Source organism: Oncorhynchus mykiss, chromosome 8 (genome assembly GCF_057628025.1).
Source record: "Oncorhynchus mykiss isolate SJ-2025 chromosome 8, ASM5762802v1, whole genome shotgun sequence".
In the NCBI taxonomy this organism is placed as follows: domain Eukaryota; kingdom Metazoa; phylum Chordata; class Actinopteri; order Salmoniformes; family Salmonidae; genus Oncorhynchus; species Oncorhynchus mykiss.
In genome coordinates, this window is record NC_143029.1 from 37,575,494 (window position 1) to 37,596,631 (window position 21,138).

A 21,138-nucleotide genomic window follows, 5' to 3' on the forward strand; every position below is an offset into this window, starting at 1 on the left:
AGAGACAGACTGAAGAGACGGACACAGACCGAGAGATACAGACTGAAGAGACGGACACAGACCGAGAGATACAGACTGAAGAGACGGACACAGACCGAGGGATACAGACTGAAGAGACGGACACAGACCGAGAGATACAGACTGAAGAGACGGACACAGACCCGGCGAGACAGACACAGACCGGAGAGACAGACAGAGAGACCCAGACAGACAGACCCAGACCTGGAGAGTTGGGCATGGAGAGACCGGAGACACGGACACACCGGAGACACGGGCACGGAGAGACCGGAGACACGGGCACGGAGAGACCGGAGACACGGGCACGGAGACACGGGCACGGAGACACGGGCACGGAGAGACCGGAGACACGGGCACGGAGAGACCGGAGACACGGGCACGGAGAGACCCAGAGAGACCCAGAGGAGACCGAGACAGAGAGATGGAGATAGAGGGAAACATGGAGACAGACAAATACCCCTAATGTGAGACTGGCACGGAGAGACCGGAGAGTCGGGCACGGAGAGTCGGGCACGGAGATTCAGGCACGGGGAGTCAGGCACAGAGACCGGACGGTCAGGCACGGAGAGTCAGGCACGGAGAGTCAGGCACGGAGGGTCAGGCACGGAGGGTCAGGCACAGAGAGACCGGAGAGTCAGGCACGGAGAGACTGGAGGAGACCGAGACAGAGAGATTGAGAGAGAGGGAAACATGGAGACAGACAAATACCCCTAATGTGAGACTGGCACGGAGAGACCGGAGAGTCAGGCACAGAGAGACCGGAGAGTCAGGCACGGAGAGTCAGGCACGGAGAGTCAGGCACGGAGGGTCAGGCACAGAGAGACCGGAGGGTCAGGCACGGAGAGTCAGGCACGGAGGGTCAGGCACGGAGAGACCGGAGGGTCAGGCATGGAGAGTCAGGCACGGAGAGACTGGAGGAGACCGAGACAGAGAGATGGAGAGAGAGGGAAACATGGAGACAGACAAATACCCCTAATGTGACATTTAATGGTGGATTTGGTAGATATAAAGAGCCAGTCATTCACTGCACTCTGGGAAAAGAGTTCACACATCAATAAATAATGGGCATCTGACGTTTGCCATTTCAGAACCCACAAAGTTTTTTTAATGAATGGAGGGACGTTATTACATGTTATATTAATAGCGTTTCTCTTATTTCTCTTAGTGAGGGTCTTTAAAATGTGTTTTCAGCAGGTATAGAGAAGAACCAAAAGGATTGATTATCCCAGTCTGTTTTATAAGACACTGCATGTTATATAAACATTGGAGCACGAAAGACTGTCCTTCACCACAAAATAAGTGTAGACAGACTCTCTCCTTGCGGTTTAAAAACCGTCTGAAGTGCGTGTTCACCAAACATACATTGTGCTTTAACAAAGAACTCTCCTTACAAAGCCAGATCAACACAGAACACACCCGGAAGGCCTCTGTCTACATGGATTAACAGGAAAAAGGCTGATCTGGGAGGGGTGAGCTAGCTAGCGTGTTATTGAGTGAAATCATGCTGAAACTGCCCCTCAGAGCAAAATAGCTGTGTGTGTGTGTGTGTGTGTGTGTGTGTGTGTGTGTGTGTGTGTGTGTGTGCCTACCTACCTGTAGATAGCCGTGGTCGTGTCCTCAGCATCTCAACAGCAGCCTGCCTCTTCCATATCCTCAATCCCACGACCTCTCCTCATCCCTTCATCACACACACACACACACACACATCACTAACCTGAGGGAGAACACAACACACACACACCATTGCGTGAGCCTAGCCCTATTAATGTTTGTCGGTCCAGGTGAATGCGCTTGTTAGCGCTCTGAGGCTAAGCATGGCTATGCGCTCGAGTAAACTCCAACCCCCACAGCCTACACATAGTCTACACCACAGGAGGTTGGTAGCACCTTAATTGGGGAGGATGGGCTCGTGGTAAAGGCTGGAGTGGAATTTGTGAAATGGGATCACATACTTCAAACACAGGGTCTCCAGGTGTTTGATGCCATTCCATTCCCTCTGTTCCGGCTGTTATTATGAGCGGTCCTCCCCTCAGCAGCCTCCACCGGTTTACACACATGGACTTTGAATTCGCAATCTGTCTTTTATTCATCCCTCTCTTCTTTCGGTTCTTTCTTTTGGGGGATTGGGGTGTGTGTGTGTGTGTGTGTGTGTGTGTGTGTGTCAGTGTCTCAGTCACCTTCTACGGTCCATTTTTCACTGATAGCTGTTTGGTCTTTTTAGTGACAGACAGTGTATAAATATGAGCGTGCAGGTATCATTTGTACATAAGAACTGCATGGTGCCACACACACACACACATGTAAATGGGCTGCGTTTACATGTTGAGGCAGGGATAATCTATATAGTATTGTGTCTAAGAGCTGTCAAGACTACAGGTGAGATCTAGCCGGGAGGAACACACACACACACACACACACACACACACGAATAATGTCCACCCTGTGTTTCCCTCTCTACTCTCAGTGGGGACTGTGTGTGAGATATACATATTTTCTTTAGACACAGAATATTATTGTTCAGATGTATTTGGGGATGGAATGCATTGGCGTGTGGCTTTCCACGTTTAATGAGTGCCTCTGCTCGTATGTGTGTGTGAGCGAGAGAGAGAGAGAGAGAGAGAGACCCTTCTTGTTCACAGCTGTTCCATAGCCACTCAGCTGCGCTGTGAGTCACTTAGATGATTGAATACACCTCTGTCACACATCACTCTGCACTTAGACACTGTACTCAGCCTGCACTTAGACAGAGAGAGACAGCCAAACACAGAAACTATGTCAGGCCTGACCCAGGATGGAGGGAGGTAGGGATGATCTATAAGGGGTATTAATACACAATATAATACGTCTTGTGTGGCTTTAAATGTGAAGCTAGAAGTATGATGCCCATTTACATATCGATATATTCATGAGAAAAGGAGAGAGAGAGAGGCAGCGACTTGTTTGTTTAATCAAGTAAAGAGTATACTGTGTGTTTTGTGTTTGTGGGGGAGAGAAACCCATAGTCCCGTCTGTATACTGTGTGTTTTGTGTTTGTGGGGGAGAGAAACCCATAGTCCCGTCTGTAAACTGTGTTAACTGCAGGCACACAAACCAAATGTCAACAACACACTCTCCTCTCTTTTCCTTCTTCTCCTCTCGTCCTCTTCTCCTCCTCCTCTCCTCTCCTGCATACTCCTCTCCTCTTTCTCTTCTCCTCTTCTCCTCCTCCTCTCCTCTCCTGCATACTCCTCTCCTCTTTCTCTTCTCCTCTTCTCCTTTCCTCCTCTCCTCTCCTGCATACTCCTCTCCTCTTTCTCTTCTCCTCTTCTCCTTTCCTTCTCTCCTCTCCTGCATACTCCTCTCCTCTTTCTCTTCTCCTCTTCTCCTTTCCTTCTCTCCTCTCCTGCATACTCCTCTCCTCTTTCTCCTCTCCTCTTCTCCTTTCCTCCTCCTCCTCTCCTACTTACTCCTCTACTCTTTCCATTCTTCTCCTCTCCTCTTTCCCTTTCTCGCCTCTCTGGTAAGATTCATTGAGGACGATCGAGCCAGATGTCAGAGAGATACTAAGGCTGGCTGTACGATCCTTCCAGAGTGGTCATAACGCTGAGCTAGAGGTCAATGGCTCAAATTCTGTGTACTGTGGTGTCTACGGACATTGTCGTCTCGGGTTGTTTACAACGTTTAGCTCTGACAGAGACAAGAGTCCCATGGGGGTTCTGGACGTCTCTCACACACACGCACACGCATGCACACACACACACACACACACTGCACACTCTAGTCACTACTACAACCTATGTCAGAGCAGACCACCTGTCTCCACACACACACACACACACACACACACACACACACACATACACACACACACACACACACACACACACACACACACACACACGTGTTCTGACTTAGAGGCAGCTGTAGAGATCTCTGTCAACCTCTCTCTCTCTCTTTCTCTCTCCAACCTTACACTGACACAGCCGATCCCAAAGTTTACTGCAAACTTCCTTCCTTCCTCCAAATGAGATATTTTCTTTCCCCCTTCCTTTAGATATTACATGATTTGCACAGTCAAGACGGTTTATAATGAGTCGCGTGTGTTTATATTTGCCACTGTGGTGTTGTCTGAGACGGACATGAAAGTGGTTGTCTGTGGCAGCACAGTCTGTGTGATTGATTTACTCTCATATCTGGGTTTGTTTATTTGTTGCTAATCTAACACTTCTTTGAGGCTTCCAGGAATTCTTCATCTTTACTGCTGTAGACTAATGTGTGTAGTCTGCACATAGTAAATTGACATGCCTTTCTCTTTCTCCTTTCTCCTTCCCACGCCATTCCCCTTTCTCTTTCTCCTGGCCCATCTCCCTCCCTCCACCCTCCCTTCCCCTCCCTCTATCTCTCCCCCCTCTTGCTCCTGGCCCATCTCTCTTCCTCCACCCTCCTCTCCCCTTCCCCTCTCTCTATCTCTCCCCCCTCTTGCTCCTGGCCCATCTCCCTCCCTCCACCCTCCTCTCCTCCTCCCTTCCCCTCCCTCTATCTCTCCCCCCTCTTGCTCCTGGCCCATCTCCCTCTCTCCCCCCTCCCTCTATCTCTCCCCCTCTTTCTCCTGCAGCATGTATCAGAGTTATTAGCAGTGGTGCGCCTTCCCTTCATCCACCCGTCCTACCTGCTGAACGTTGTGGACAACGAGGAGTTAATAAAGACGTCGGAAGCATGTCGAGACCTGGTCAACGAGGCCAAGCGATATCACATGTTACCTCACGCCAGGCAGGAGATGCAGACTCCTAGGACACGACCACGGCTATCTGCAGGTAGGTGTACACCAGGGATGGGCAAATGACGGTCTCCTCGGATCAGTAGTTATACTTTTTAAAATAATATATATATATATATATATATATATATATATATATATATATATATATATATATATATATATATATATATATATATATATATATATATATATATTAATTCTTTTAGCGGGGGGGGGGACTCCGTCAGGGTCTCAACTTACTGTTAGAATAGTAGAATACACAAGGTGCAATTTTGAAATTTGTTTTTGCAATCAGCAGTTTTTCTCTTGTTATGTCAGTCACTGATAGTCACTCAATTAGCCCATGTCAGCTATTTTCGTTTAAATTAGTCTAGCAGCCAGCTATCTAAACTTAGTAATCATGGTCGAATTACCGGCTGAGGGGCCCCCATTTTGATTTTGTTAGTCTCACTCAGATATCATATTAAAAACTTTAAACGTTTCTCTTCACCCTATGGCAAGATTTTTTAAATTGCAGGAAATTAGCTGTGAAACAGCACATTTTCCTCTCCGCCCCATGGCAAAATGAGTAGAATTGCATGAAATTAGTTATAAAATTGCTAAATATTCTCTCCGCCCCATGGCAAAATGTGTAGAATTGCGGCCAACTTGCTTTAAATGTGCAACTCTCTCTTTGATACAAGAGCCTTAGGCAGTAGCCTAAACCTATTCCTTTTTTTTGTTAGACACTCCTTCACTATCTTGTGTCTAGCTGATTCAAAAAACGTAGCCTATATTCCCTTCTCCATCTCCTTTTGATAGGCTATGCATATAGGCTACGCTTTCATCATTTTCTGCATGGCTTTCTCCCGGATCAGACAACGGATGTAACAGAGTTCCATCTCAAAAAGTGGTTTGAATGGCCTAAAAACGTAAGGTAGCCAGGGGACTAATAATGAGAGAGAACGAGCAATATCAATTGCCGGTAAGAAAAAATGTTATGACAAGTTTAATCAAAGCTTATTTAGAAAGAAATGATCCATACCAGCCGGGGGAAATCCCTCCAAGCGAGGTTGAAATTACACCAAATGGCCAATAACCCATCATAAAATCTTTAAGACAAGTTCAAGTGGAACAGTAGCTCTTCCCAAAAATATTCTAGCCTAAGAAGGTGTTGTCCTGAAGTTGCCGCTTTCAATAAGCAGAGGCTTCTCTCAATCCCAGCGTTATGAGAGATGGAACAAACAATACTCTTTTGTTTTCGATTATTTTACGAGGCAAATAAAGCAATTATTATCTAGATCTGGAAACGGGAGACAGTTTCTATCCAGCCCATTAAGTATAACCTAGCCCTCTACGGTAAGACCGTTCATCATCAGACTGTTACTGCTTCATCATGTGTGCCACACACACACACACACACACACAACCCTGTTCCATGCTGAAGCTCCTCCACCAGAAAGGTATATTAGAAAAGATTTGCCTGCACTTATCCTCTGTCCAGGCTTTCAACAGCATTATCTTTCATCATGACTCATCCAGTTGTAGCATTCGATTTCGTGCTGTAGGTATGGTTGGCCATTAGGGGTCTATACCATCATATATCACAATGTTTTATGGGTACATAATCCCGATAGGACAAAGGTTGACATTGCCTAACCCTAACACTCACACATGGGCTGTCACATGCATGCCAGGATATGCAATGTAGAAGGCACGAGGAAGCAATGACATAAATGCACATTTGGGGCAGAAGAAGAAAGCGAGAACATTAGTATGCCATTTACATCCGATGAAAAAGAAGACTTTGGGGTGTGTGTGTGTGAGCCAAGCACAGACCCTGTTATTATGAAAGCTTGGGATGGCCAACCCGAACAGTGTCCCTGGGTTGTCTGGGCTGAGGTACTCCGGGTGCTTTTACAGTAGGCCCAATACATCTCCAAGTGCCTCCGAAAACAAACGCCAGCTGCTTTCAGAACAGTCCAGGCATTTACAGTCACTTATTCCTATTATTATTCTATAACAAGAAGTTCACCTCCAACCAGCAATGGGGCGGCAGGGTAGCCTAGTGGTTAGAGCTGGACTAGTAACCGGAAGGTTGTGAGTTCAAACCCCCGAGCTGACAAGGTACAAATCTGTCGTTCTGCCCCTGAACAGGCAGTTAACCCACTGTTCCCAGGCCGTCATTGAAAATAAGAATTTGTTCTTAACTGACTTGCCTGGTTAAATAAAGGTAAAAAAAAAATAAAAAAAAAAAAAAAAAAAAAAAAAATCACTCTCCAACCGTTCAGGCTGTCCCATTCAGTTTGTTTACATCATTAAAGCAGATATTTATGGGGATAGGTAGCCCTGGACAGACAGTTCTTTTGTTCGTTAGATTTTCCTCCCACTCGGCCAAGTCTTTTTCTGGTACCCCCCCCCCCCCCCCCTCAATAAAAAGCTGTCTAATTAGTGTGTGTACGAAATTTATTAGAGCTTAGCACCAACATAACACGTTTTCTGCTTGGTAGGATTAGGGTAATTGCTAAACAAATGTCACTTTATGGTGTGGACAGTTTAACGAACCTGCCTTCCCTGTTCTGCTAAAGGTGCGCGTGCGCACGCCCCACTCTGTCATTGGTAAACAAGCAGAGTAAATGGTGGTAGTTTAATAGTTTGTGTGTTTAATTGTTTTAATGCAGAGTGGGGTAGTGGTTTTAGGGAAGGGGAGGGGCTCTCAAAAAGACGTTCCAAAAAAAATACTTTTGTATAATTCATTATATCAAGGTTTATTTTCAGTTTCTGTCTCTCTCTCATCTGAGGTCAAACCTCTCTATTCAGGGTTCTAGTCAGGCTTGGCCCCTGGTTAGTGTGTGACTGATTGAGTGTGGTGTTAGTCTGGCCATCTGGTCCTCTTGTTGACTGGCTCTGAGATGCACAGCGGGGCTGAGTCAGAGGGACATGGAGGCTGGAAGAGGCTGCTCCTAGAGAAAGTTCAGTTAATCCTAATGGTGACCAGCAGTGACCTGTGTCAGGAGGAGAGAGAGAGAGAGGGAGGAAGAGATAGTGGATGGGAGAGAAAGAGAAATTGAGGGTGGATGAGAGAGAAATTGAGGGAGTGGTGTGTGTGTGTGTGTGTGTGTGTGTGTGTGTGTGTGTGTGTGTGTGTGTGTGTGTGTGTGTGTGTGTGTGTGTGTGTGTGTGTGTGTGTGTGTGTGTGTGTGTGTGTGTGTGTGTGTGTGTGTGTGTGTGTGTGTGTGTGTGTGTGTGTGTGTGTGTGTGTGTGTGTGTGTGAAAGATGGGGCACCACCTGAGCTTGGAAGATAAGTCTCAAGCGGAGAGAAAAAAAAGGGAAACTGCGTGATGTCATCCGTGAAACACTGCTTTCCCAGTGCTCTCAATCTGTGTTTGTGTGTGTCCGTACGTAGACCTATCTCCCTGCCAGCTATCTCTGGTGTCACAGCAGGAGACACAGTTCACCAGAACACCGTACTCTCCCATATACCCCCACTCTGTTACTCTCCCATATACCCCCCCCCCCCTGTTACTCTCCCATATACCCCCACTCTGTTACTCTCCCATATACCCCCACTCTGTTACTCTCCCATATACCCCCCCCCTCTGTTACTCTCCTATATACTCCCCCTCTGTTACTCTCCCATATACCCCCACTCTGTTACTCTCCCATATACCCCCACTCTGTTACTCTCCCATATAACCCCCCCCCCCTCTGTTACTATCCCATATACTCCCCCTCTGTTACTCTCCCATATACTCCTCATCTGTTACTCTCCCATATACTCCCCCTCTGTTACTCTCCCATATACTCCTCCTCTGTTACTGTCCCATGTACTCCTCCTCTGTTACTCTCCCATGTACTCCTCCTCTGTTACTCTCCCATGTACTCCTCCTCTGTTACTCTCCCATGTACTCCTCCTCTGTTACTCTCCCATGTACTCCTCCTCTGTTACTCTCCCATGTACTCCTCCTCTGTTACTTTCCCATGTACTCCTCCTCTGTTACTCTCCCATATACCCCCCCTCTGTTACTCTCCCATATACTCCCCCTCTGTTACTCTCCCACTCTGTTGCTCTCCCATATACTCCTCCTCTGTTACTCTCCCATGTACTCCTCCTCTGTTACTCTCCCATGTACTCCTCCTCTGTTACTCTCCCATGTACTCATCCTCGGTTACTCTCCCATATACTCCCCATCTGTTACTCTCCCATGTTCTCCTCCTCTGTTACTCTCCCATGTACTCCTCCTCTGTTACTCTCCCATGTACTCCTCTGTTACTCTCCCATATACTCCCCCTCTGTTACTCTCCCATATACTCCTCCTCTGTTACTTATCATCCTCTTCCATCTCCTCCTCTCTCTCCTCCTCCTGTCCCTCTCTTCTCCACATCAGGCCACATCAGGCCACATCAGTACAGTTCTCTCCACCTGCTATAGACAGCAAGATTTCACAGCATGACTTGAGTAATTAAAAGTTGTCCGGGAGTGGAGGTTAAGTTTAGGCATTCATTCCGACTTAGTTAAAGCCAGACTCAGTAAGTCAACACCAGCTACGTCAGTTTGTTTATTAATGTATTTTGTCGGGCTGACAGATCTACTTTTTTGTTAACAGTCCCATGCAAGTCGTCATAACGTGCTAGGCTGCCTGAGAGTTCTCAAGGGGCCGCTGGGCGAGCCACCTTTTGATCCACCTAAGCCAGTATTAAGCATGTAGGCTACTGTATTATATATTTAAAAAATGGTCAAGTCTGCTATGAACGTTAACAGTAGTAAAATGTCATTCGAATTTACATAGCTAGACAACTGTGGTGCAACTATAGCTCCGATAACTGCAGTGCAAACACTGTCAACCCTGAGCAACTAGCTAGCCTATGTTGAATTATATATTACATTTGCCTGAAAAAGGTTGCAATAGTAAACACAACATCCAAGAGGAAAATAATTAGCTAACAACTCCATAAAGTTTGCAAGTAAGGGCACAGACATTTATTTGGCTGAAAAGTACCAGCATGCACATTTAGCAATGCATGTGTGGATCTACCAGCCGTTTGCTAGCCAGCTAAATTTGCTAGCTAGATAATTCCGATCTGTTGCCAATTATTTGCATATCTGATGCCTTTCTTTCCCCTAATGTGTAAACAACGCAAAAACAAACATGGTATCAGATCTTTTCACTTCCGATTTATACCATCTCCATATGGCTGTGTTTCGACATGCAGTTCAATTATTGTAGTTTTTCTACTAATTTGTCTTTTGACCAATCAGATCAGATCTTTTCACATCAGATCTTTTTCACAACTGATCTGATTGGTCAAAAGCAGCCAGGTCATCTGTGATATTAAGTCAGTATTCGACATCCATCGGGAGATGGCGTGAACACCCGGCCACTGTTACCTTGAATTAGGTTTGGACTTTGCTTGGGAATTATGGACAGGGAGCATCTGCCTCTGGTGCAAAAGGTTGCATGTTCGAATCCAGCGATAAACAGACGTTTTTGAGATGTTGAGCAAATCCCAAACCTTAACCGTTATCTTAACCATTCAGAGTTAATACCTAATGCCTAAATGTAACCATAACCTTAAATTCAGAGTTAATGCCTAAAGTTAACCTTAAAAAGTTAGAAATTTGACATTTGGAGCAACTTAAAAATGGATGAATGTCTAATTCTGATGTGAGAGCTAGTTGGTCAAAAGACCAACTAATGAAATAAATATCAAAATTGGGCTCCTTGTCTAAACGCAGCCCAAGTGCATCTCAAACCCGACCCTCCATATGCGCCTCTGTCTGGATGCACAGATCTTTTTTCTTTCTTTCTCTCTGTTCTGCCCTTACCATGACAACCACCCCAAAATTTGAATCAACACTAACAGGAAATGAGCGTAGTATCTGTGTGCTACTTCAGAGGCTACATCAGTGGGAATGCACTAATCTGATATGGGTCACATGTAAAACTGAGTGTGGACAGTCAGGAGAAAGTGATTTTGATATTGAAAGAAAAACAGATTTGGGTTCTTAGGGTGGTTGTGTAAACACAGCCTAAAACTCATAAAGAGCCGTTCACACATCACTCCAGTGACTCTCCTAGCTACTAATTGGCTAATTAGAGACAGTTTACTGTAAAGTGATTATCTGTCATTAGGTATTCTGAGGAAGGGATTCCATTGTGAATTTGTGAAGTTTACACCCATAGATGAACAGTGCCTTGTGAATGTTTTCACCTTAGCGTTATTCTAAAATTGATTAAATCTGTTTTTTTCCACTTTGTGTAGATTGCTGAGGATAAAAAATGTTTTTTAAGTATTTAATCCATTTTAGAATACGGCTGTAATGTAACAAAATGTGGAAAAAGCCAAGGGGTCTGAGTACTTTCCGAAGGCACTGCATTTAGTCTTATTTTCTGATCCCTCTGTCTCCTGCATGTTAATAAGGATCTGTCACTGAGACGAGACGTAAAACCACAGTCAGTTCTTTGATACCGATGAACAGTAGTGCTGAGCGATTAGTGCTTTTTGAGGTTGGTTCGGTTTTGGTTCGGACACACAAACACATGTCAAACCCCTTCCTCACAGCAGCTATGCTCAGCGCAGCCCCAGAAAGGAAAATCTAGAGCAAGGCCAAACCGTTAACTTAGCTCAGCCAAGTGTACTAGCACTCAGACAAATGAGCTGTAATGACTGCGGGACGTTTACACACACACACACACACACACACACACACACACACACACACACACACACAGTCTACACATACAGTGCCTGGGCCCAGCTATATACACAAATACTTTAATATATACCGGCTAGAGCAGGGGGAAGGTCTGAAATGAGATTCTCATCTCTGTGACCATTTGCACTTTCTGTACACTAATATAAAATTCACAGGCCACAAGCCCAGAATCTACAAAATAAATGATTAAACCACACACAGATACTGTACACACGCATATACACAGCACCAGCGAGAGAGGAGAGCTAACAAACCGCATTGCAGCAGGTCTGAGCTGGTCAAGCGTTGACTTCTATCATGGTTTAGACTCGCATACAGTAGCTCCATTCATGGGTATGCAGTCAAATGCTCTGTTTGGTTGGAGAGGCCAGCGGCTGCTTCGAACTGTGGTAGACAGGTGAGCAATCAACTTTCAGAGACGAATCTGTAGTCAAATACACTCACCTTCAAATGAAATGAAATGAATCGGTGAATAAATACAGTGGGGCAAAAAAGTATTTAGTCAGCCACCAATTGTGCATGTTCTCCCACTTAAAAAGATGAGGCCTGTAATTTGCATCATAGCTACACTTCAACTATGACAGACACAATGAGAAAAGAAAATCCAGAAAATCACATTGTAGGATTTTTAATGAATTTATTTCTCATTTTGTCTGTCATAGTTGAAGCGTACCTATAATGCAAATTACAGGCCTCTCTCATCTTTTTAAGTGGGAGAACTTGCACAATTGGTGGCTGACTAAATTATTTTTTGCCCCACTGTATACCCAAGGATGTCCAGCCCTCCGCCCGAAGAGCTATTGGGTCTGCAGGCTTTTGCTCCAGCCCTGCTCTAACACACCTGATTCAGTTCATCAGCTGCTCTACAGGGCTTTGGCGTTAGAGCGGGGCTGCATCAAGCGCCTGCAGACCCTGTTGCTGTCCAGGAGGACGGTAACCTTAAAGCAGTAATAGTCATGATGTAAAAATACACTTAGTAAAGTGAGTGGCCTGCAGGCCGAGGCGGGGGGGGGGTGAAGATATTGGGAAGACTATATAAAGATGTTAAAGTCAGACTCTGATTTTAACGCCCACACACACTCTTGAAGCCCTACATTTGGAGTGGTGACATCATCATCGTATTCAAACTTCTTGTCCCCCTCAGCCCTCTGGGGAAGAGACTGAAGAGACAGAGGCACCACTGAGACGGAAATGAGAACTACACGCACGCACGCACACACATACACACACACACACACGCACACAACCGATTCCCACTAGACTCCTACACGGGAGCACAGAGATCATAAGATGGTATTTCATACTATTCGGTTCTGTCTGTCGGCTTATCGTCTGAAGCGCCACGTCCTCTCCAGCCATTCATTTGGGAGATAGGACTTGTGTGAATTTGGAAGCCAATTATAGGGTTTGTTATTTTGGTTAGTTGCGAGCATATGCATGGGTATTTATGTGTGCGCGTGCGTGTGCGCGCTAGTGTCCAGCTCCTAGTTTGACTGATTATTCAGGCTGGTTTGTTTTAAAGATCCAATGTAGCGTGATATTACTCTGTGCTACGGTCTGAAAAGGAAAGCGGGCACGGTCCCCACCGCTTGAGAATGGCTGAGAGACACACACTATGCCGACGCTTCGGAAATGCCTTCAGCATATCATAATCATATCTCATCTCTTGCCATGTGGAAAGATGTGGGAGAGCCTAGAATAGAACATAAAGGTGGAGACATTGATGTTTCTGGGTCTTTATTGGTGAAAGTTTGAACAAATTCATCATTTTCATATCATACATTTGAAATGTTACTGTAGCTAGTATGTCCTCTGACCGCTGGCCTAAATATGGGGAGTGAATTTCAACCCCCTGGCTGTCGGCATGACGACATAGCTTTCTGACCACTGACCAGAGGACCAAGTACTGGCTGGCTGATTTGGCTCAGTTTCTTCCAAGAGCTAGATTATGCAGTGTACAGAACACACACACGCAAACACCAAATCCACACATGCAATGATTTTCACATAACCAGGCTGGATGAATATTGTATGAGGTTGAAGCTGCTGTAAAGTCTTAGGTAGGTTAAATGGTCACATTTAGTGTGTGTGTGTGTGTGTGTGTGTGTGTGTGCGTTGGCAGATCACTTGCTAGTGCTGAGTCCCTGTCGCATTGTGTCTTTCAGGGGCTGGCTAGAGTCCCCACACAGCAGGCCGCAAATACACACACACACACCCTGAGAATACCCATAGAGCACACACTTACATAGACTCAAACACGCTCCCTGATTCTTTGCCAGAATACCCTCACAGCAGGGGCCACACACACACACATACACTGTATCTGAGGCCCCTAGCCTCCTGATCCTCACCATACCAAATGACCTCCCTGGGAGAAAGAGCATACGGTTAGGAGAAAGGAGGAGGAGAAGGATTGAGAGGGCTGAGATAAAAAGGGAGAGTGGGGCTTAGTGACAGACCCCACAGATCCCCAGGACAGCAGCACAATTAGACCCAACCAAATCATGAGAAAACAAAAAGAGAATTACTTGACACACTGGAAAGAATGAACAAAAAAACAGAGCAAACTAGAATGCTATTTGGCCCTAAACAGAGAGTACACAGTGGCAGAATACCTGACCACTGTGACTGACCTAAACTGGAGATGTACAGACTCAGTGAGCATAGCCTTGCTATTGAAAAAGGCTGCCGTAGGCAGACCTGGCTCTCAAGAGAAGACAGGCTATGTGCCTACTGCCCACAAAATGAGGTGGAAACTGAGCTGCACTTCCTAACCTGCCAAATGTATGACCATATTAGAGACACATATTTCCCTCAGATTACACAGATCCACAAAGAATTTGAACACAAACCCAATTTTGATAAACCACAGTGTGCTATCACAACAGCAAGATTTGTGACCTGTTGCCATAAGAAAAGGGCAACCAGTGAATAACAAACACCATTGTAAATACAACCCATATCTATGTTTATTTATTTTCCCTTTTGTACACAAACTATTTGCACATAATATGACATTTGAAATGTCTTATACTTTTGGAACTTTTGTGAGTGTAATGTTTAATGTAACTTGATATTGTTTATTTCACTTTTGTTTAGTATCTACTTCGCTTGCTTTGCCAATGTTAACATGTGTTTCTCATGCCAATAAAGCCCTTAAATTGAATTTATATGAGAGAGATTGAGGGGAAAGAAAGAGGACGGGGCAATGGGAGAGATCAAGGTGAGATATACAGAGAATGGATAGAGAGAGCAAGGTTGAACTGTGGAGTAAATAGGGGAAGAGATAGAGATAAGAGGAGATAAAAAAACAAAAAAACAGAGGAAGCAGGCCTTAGAAGGGTTTAGCCGAAGGGGAAAAGAGGAGATGGCAGGGGCACAGCATGGGGCAGGGAGGAGAACAAGGAGAGATCGAGAAGGGTGGGGGGGAGGGGTTGTGTGTGTGTGTGTGTGTGTGTGTGTGTGTGTAGTGGTGGGAAAAGTACCAATTCTCATACTTGAGTAAAGATAATGTACCTTAATAGAAAATGACTCAAGTAAAAGTGAAAGTCACCCAGTAAAATACATATAGAGAAAAAGTTTAAAAGTATTTGGTTTTAAATATACTTAAGTATCAAAAGTAAATGTAATTGCTAAAATATACTTACAGTGCATTTGGAAAGTGTTCATACCCCCAAGGCTCTTCCTAGAGCTGGCCGCCCAGCCAAACTGAGCAATTTTATTTTTCATCCCCGGATTCCCATCGCAAACGGAACATTTTGAGCTCCTGGGCTACAATATCCAGACCCACGACCGGTCCATCGATGTCACTGCATGAAGAGGAATAAACAGATACCCCCATCGCGACGTCCCCAAAGGCTAACTCTCTAGCCCTTGCTATCTCCTTGCTTGCAAATTCGGCCTGCTAACTGCTAGCTTGTTTAGCCCGGTCCGCTAACTGCTACCGTGTTTAGCACCGTCTACTAACTGTTAGCTTGTTAGCACAGGCCTGCTAACCGTCTGAATCGCCGCGTCCCAAACACTCACTGAACCCATATTTACTTTCTATCCCTTTTCGATTTTTAATTTGTTTATACCTTCCGGTAACCTGCCTCACCCAATGTGATACGGAACCGCTATTATCTTTACATTTTTAGAACACACTCAAGAACCTCCAGAAGCTAACCAGCTAACTGGCTACAAGCTATTTGGTCATTGTTAGTTTTCTAACCTGGATAACACTCGCCAGTCCAGCTTCCCTGCCCCATCCACCGCTGCCCCTTGGACACTGATCACTTGGCTACATAGCTGATGCATGCTGGACTGTCCATTAATCACGGTAATCCATTCTGCTTGTTTATGTTTTATCTGTCGGCCCCAGCCGCACTTAGGCTCTGTGTGTAGTTAATCCGACCCTCTCTGCCTAATCAATTGCCATTCTACCTGCTGTTGTTGTGCTAGCTGATTAGCTGTTGTCTCACCTACTGTTTTAGCTAGCTCTCCCAATTCAACACCTGTGATTACTGTATGCCTCGCTGTATGTCTTTCTCAAATGTCAATATGCCTTGTATACTGTTGTGCAGGTTAGTTATCATTGTTTTAGTTTACAATGGAGCCCCTAGTTCCACTCTTTATACCCCTGTTACCTCCTTTGTCCCACCCCCCACACATGCGGTGACCTCACCCATTACAACCAGCATGTCCAGAGATACAACCTCTCTCATCATCACCCAGTGCCTGGGCTTACCTCCGCTGTACCCGCACCCCACCATACCCCTGTTTGCGCATTATGCCCTGAATATATTCTACCATGCCCAGAAACCTGCTCCTCTTATTCTCTGTCCCCAACGCCCTAGGCGACCAGTTTTGATAGCCTTCAGCCGCACCCTCATACTACTCCTTCTCTGTTCCGCGGGTGATGTGGAGGTAAACCCAGGCCCTGCATGTCCCCAGGCACCCTCATTTGTTGACTTCTGTGATTGAAAAAGCCTTGGTTTCATGCATGTCAACATCAGAAGCCTCCTCCCTAAGTTTGTCTTACTCACTGCTCTAGCACACTCTGCTAACCCTGATGTCCTTGCCGTGTCTGAATCCTGGCTCAGGAAGGCCACCAAAAATTCTGAGATTTCCATACCCAACTATAACATCTTCCGTCAAGATAGAACTGCCAAAGGAGGAGGAGTTGCAGTCTACTGCAGAGATAGCCTGCAAAGTAATGTCATACTTTCCAGGTCCATACCCAAACAGTTCGAACTACTAATTTTGAAAATTACTCTCTCCAGAAATAAGTCTCTCACTGTTGCCGCCTGCTACCGACCCCCCTCAGCTCCCAGCTGTGCCCTGGACACCATTTGTGAATTGATCGCCCCCCATCTAGCTTCAGAGTTTGTTCTGTTAGGTGACCTAAACTGGGATATGCTTAACACCCCGGCAGTCCTACAATCTAAGCTAGATGCCCTCAATCTCACTAAAATCATCAAGGAACCCACCAGGTACAACCCTAACTCTGTAAACAAGGGCACCCTCATTGACGTCATCCTGACCAACTGGCCCTCCAAATACACCTCCGCTGTCTTCAACCAGGATCTCAGCGATCACTGCCTCATTGCCTGTATCCGCTATGGAGCCGCAGTCAAACGACCACCCCTCATCACTGTCAAACGCTCCCTAAAACACTTCTGTGAGCAGGCCTTTCTAATCGACCTGGCCCGGGTATCCTGGAAGGACATTGACCTCATCCCGTCAGTTGAGGATGCCTGGTCTTTCTTTAAAAGTAACTTCCTCACCATTTTAGATAAGCATGCTCCGTTCAAAAAATGCAGAACTAAGAACAGATATAGCCCCTGGTTCACTCCAGACCTGACTGCCCTCGACCAGCACAAAAACATCCTGTGGCGGACTGCACTAACATCGAACAGTCCCCGCGATATGCAACTGTTCAGGGAAGTCAGGAACCAATACACACAGTCAGTCAGGAAAGCTAAAGCCAACTTCTTCAGGCAGAAGTTTGCATCCTGTAGCTCCAACTCCAAAAAGTTCTGGGACACTGTGAAGTCCATGGAGAACAAGAGCACCTCCTCCCAGCTGCCCACTGCACTGAGGCTATGTAACACGGTCACCACCGATAAATCCATGATTATCGAAAACTTCAACAAGCATTTCTCAACGGCTGGCCATGCCTTCCGCCTGGCTACTCCAACCTCGTCCAACAGCTCCCCCCCCCCCCCGCAGCTACTCGCCCAAGCCTCTCCAGGTTCTCCTTTACCCAAATCCAGATAGCAGATGTTCTGAAAGAGCTGCAAAACCTGGACCCGTACAAATCAGCTGGGCTTGACAATCTGGACCCTCTATTCCTGAAACTATCCGCCGCCATTGTCGCAACCCCTATTACCAGCCTGTTCAACCTCTCTTTCATATCGTCTGAGATCCCCAAGGATTGGAAAGCTGCCGCAGTCATCCCCCTCTTCAAAGGGGGCGACACCCTGGACCCAAACTGTTACAGACCAATATCCATCCTGCCCTGCCTATCTAAGGTCTTCGAAAGCCAAGTCAACAAACAGATCACTGACCATCTTGAATCCCACCGTACCTTCTCCGCTGTGCAATCTGGTTTCCGAGCCGGTCACGGGTGTACCTCAGCCACGCTCAAGGTACTAAACGATATCATAACCGCCATCGATAAAAGACAGTACTGTGCAGCCGTCTTCATAGACCTTGCCAAGGCTTTCGACTCTGTCAATCACCGTATTCTTATCGGCAGACTCAGTAGCCTCGGTTTTTCGGATGACTGCCTTGCCTGGTTCACCAATTACTTTGCAGACAGAGTTCAGTGTGTCAAATCGGAGGGCATGCTGTCCGGTCCTCTGGCAGTCTCTATGGGGGTGCCACAGGGTTCAATTCTCGGGCCGACTCTTTTCTCTGTATATATCAATGATGTTTCTCATGCTGCGGGCGATTCCCTGATCCACCTCTACGCAGACGACACCATTCTATATACTTCCGGCCCGTCCTTGGACACTGTGCTATCTAACCTCCAAACGAGCTTCAATGCCATACAGCACTCCTTCCGTGGCCTCCAACTGCTCTTAAACGCTAGTAAAACCAAATGCATGCTTTTCAACCGTTCGCTGCCTGCACCCGCACGCCTGACCAGCATCACCACCCTGGATGGTTCCGACCTTGAATATGTGGACATCTATAAGTACCTAGGTGTCTGGCTAGACTCTAAACTCTCCTTCCAGACCCATATCAAGCATCTCCAATCGAAAATCAAATCAAGAGTCGGCTTTCTATTCCGCAACAAAGCCTCCTTCACTCACGCCGCCAAACTTACCCTAGTAAAACTGACTATCCTACCGATCCTCGACTTCGGCGATGTCATCTACAAAATTGCTTCCAACACTCTACTCAGCAAACTGGATGCAGTTTATCACAGTGCCATCCGTTTTGTCACTAAAGCACCTTATACCACCCACCACTGCGACTTGTATGCTCTAGTCGGCTGGCCCTCGCTACATATTCGTCGCCAGACCCACTGGCTCCAGGTCATCTACAAGTCCATGCTAGGTAAAGCTCCGCCTTATCTCAGTTCACTGGTTACGATGGCAACACCCATCCGTAGCACGCGCTCCAGCAGGTGTATCTCACTGATCATCCCTAAAGCCAACACCTCATTTGGCCGCCTTTCGTTCCAGTTCTCTGCTGCCTGTAATTGGAACGAATTGCAAAAATCGCTGAAGTTGGAGACTTTTATCTCCCTCACCAACTTCAAACATCTGCTATCTGAGCAGCTAACCGATCGCTGCAGCTGTACATAGTCTATTGGTAAATAGCCCACCCATTTTCACCTACCTCATCCCCATACTGTTTTTATTTATTTATTTTTCTGCTCTTTTGCACACCAATATCTCTATCTCTACCTTTACATAACCATCTGATCATTTATCACTCCAGTGTTAATCTGCATAATTGTAATTATTTGCCTACCTTCTCATGCCTTTTGCACACAATGTATATATAGACTCCCCTTTTTTTTTTCTACTGTGTTATTGACTTGTTAATTGTTTACTCCATGTGTAACTCTGTGTTGTCTGTTCACACTGCTATGCCTTATCTTGGCCAGGTCGCAGTTGCAAATGAGAACTTGTTCTCAACTAGCCTACCTGGTTAAATAAAGGTGAAATAAAAAATAAAAAAATAAAAAAATGGGGGGGGGGGGGGGGGCTTGGTCAGGGAGGTGAACCCGATGGTCACTCTCACAGAGCTCCAGAGTTCCTGTGTGGAGATGGTTGTCCTTCTGAAAGGTTCTCCCATCTCTGCAGCACTTCACCAATCAGGCCTTTATGGTAGAGTGGTCAGTCGGAAGCCACTCTTCAGTAAAAGGCACATGACAGCCTGCTAAGAGTTTGCCAAAAGGCAACTAAAGGACTCTCAGACCTCGAGAAACAAGATTCTCTGGTCTGATGAAACCAAGATTGAACTCTTTGGCCTGAATGCCAAGCGTCACGTTTGGAGGAAACCTGGCACCATCCCTACGGGGAAGTATCATGCTGGCAGCGTCATGATGTGGGGATGTTTTTCAGCGGCAGGGACTGGGACACTCCTCAGGATCGAGGGAAAGATGAACTGAGCAAAGTGCAGAGAGATCCTTGATGAAAACCTGCTCCAAAGCTCTCAGAATCTTGTTTCTCATGGACTGAGAGTCCTTTCGGTGCCTTTTGGCCAACTCCAAGTGGAAGGTTCTCCCATTGGGTTCTTGGTCACCTCCCTGACCAAGGCCCTTCTCCTCAGATTGCTCAGTTTGCCCAGGTGGCCAGCTATATGAAGAGTCTTGGTGGTTCCAAACTTCTTTCATTTAAGAATGATGGAGGCCACTGTGTTTTTGGGGACCTTCAATGCTGCAGACATTTTTTGGTACGCTTCCCCAGATCTGTGCCTCGACACAATCCTGTCTCGGAGCTCTACGGACAATGCCTTTGATATCATGGCTTGCTCTGACATGCACTGTCAACTGTGGGACCTTCTATAGACAGGTGTGTGCTTTTCCAAATCATGTCCAATCAATTGATTTTTACCACAGGTGGACTCCAATCAAGTTGTAGAAACATCTCAAGAATAATCAATGGAAACAGGATACACAGGAAGGGGTCTGAAAACTTTCAGAATGCATTGTACATAGGCTTTCTAGGGCAGGCCAGGGCTTTTGGCACCGTTAATTTTCTACACAGTAGCCGTCTGACAGAGATTGTGACCGGACTCTGGGGGTCTGGAGTAGGGTTGCAAAGAATTTTGGTAATTTTCAAGGAACATATGTAATTTTACCAGATGACATCTAGTGGCCTTTTTGGGTACTTCTGATTATCACCGTTGTCTGTAATTATCTCTGGCCTTCTGTGTGGCCTTATCATATGTAACATTAAAACAACTATGATTTTAACATACACAGAATGACAAAGCTGTAAAACCTTATCCTAAATATAAATCCTAAACTTGGTGAATACCATTGGTGTTTAATATGATAGAATGCCATAGATTACCGATAACTTTGGTCAATTACAGGTAGCCTTTCAACCATAGATGGGAGCAGAGAGACGAGCGGTGTGCGTGGTTGTGTGCATGTTCTGCCGATGCTACTGTATGCTCAGCAGGTGGGCAGCTCACCTCTCAGAGTTCCCGCCCCCTGCC

The 21,138-nt window shown here is 46.0% G+C and overlaps 1 protein-coding gene across 1 annotated transcript in view; it reads left to right on the forward strand.

The window, feature by feature from the left end:
• The window catches only part of LOC110530907 (kelch-like protein 29), a 331,159-nt gene that overhangs the window by 262,581 nt on the left and 47,440 nt on the right, over window positions 1-21,138 (forward strand). The window contains exon 10 of the mRNA XM_036985426.2: window positions 4,613-4,811. Within this exon, the coding sequence (XP_036841321.1) occupies window positions 4,613-4,811 (199 nt within the window). The remainder of the gene's footprint in view (window positions 1-4,612; window positions 4,812-21,138) is intronic.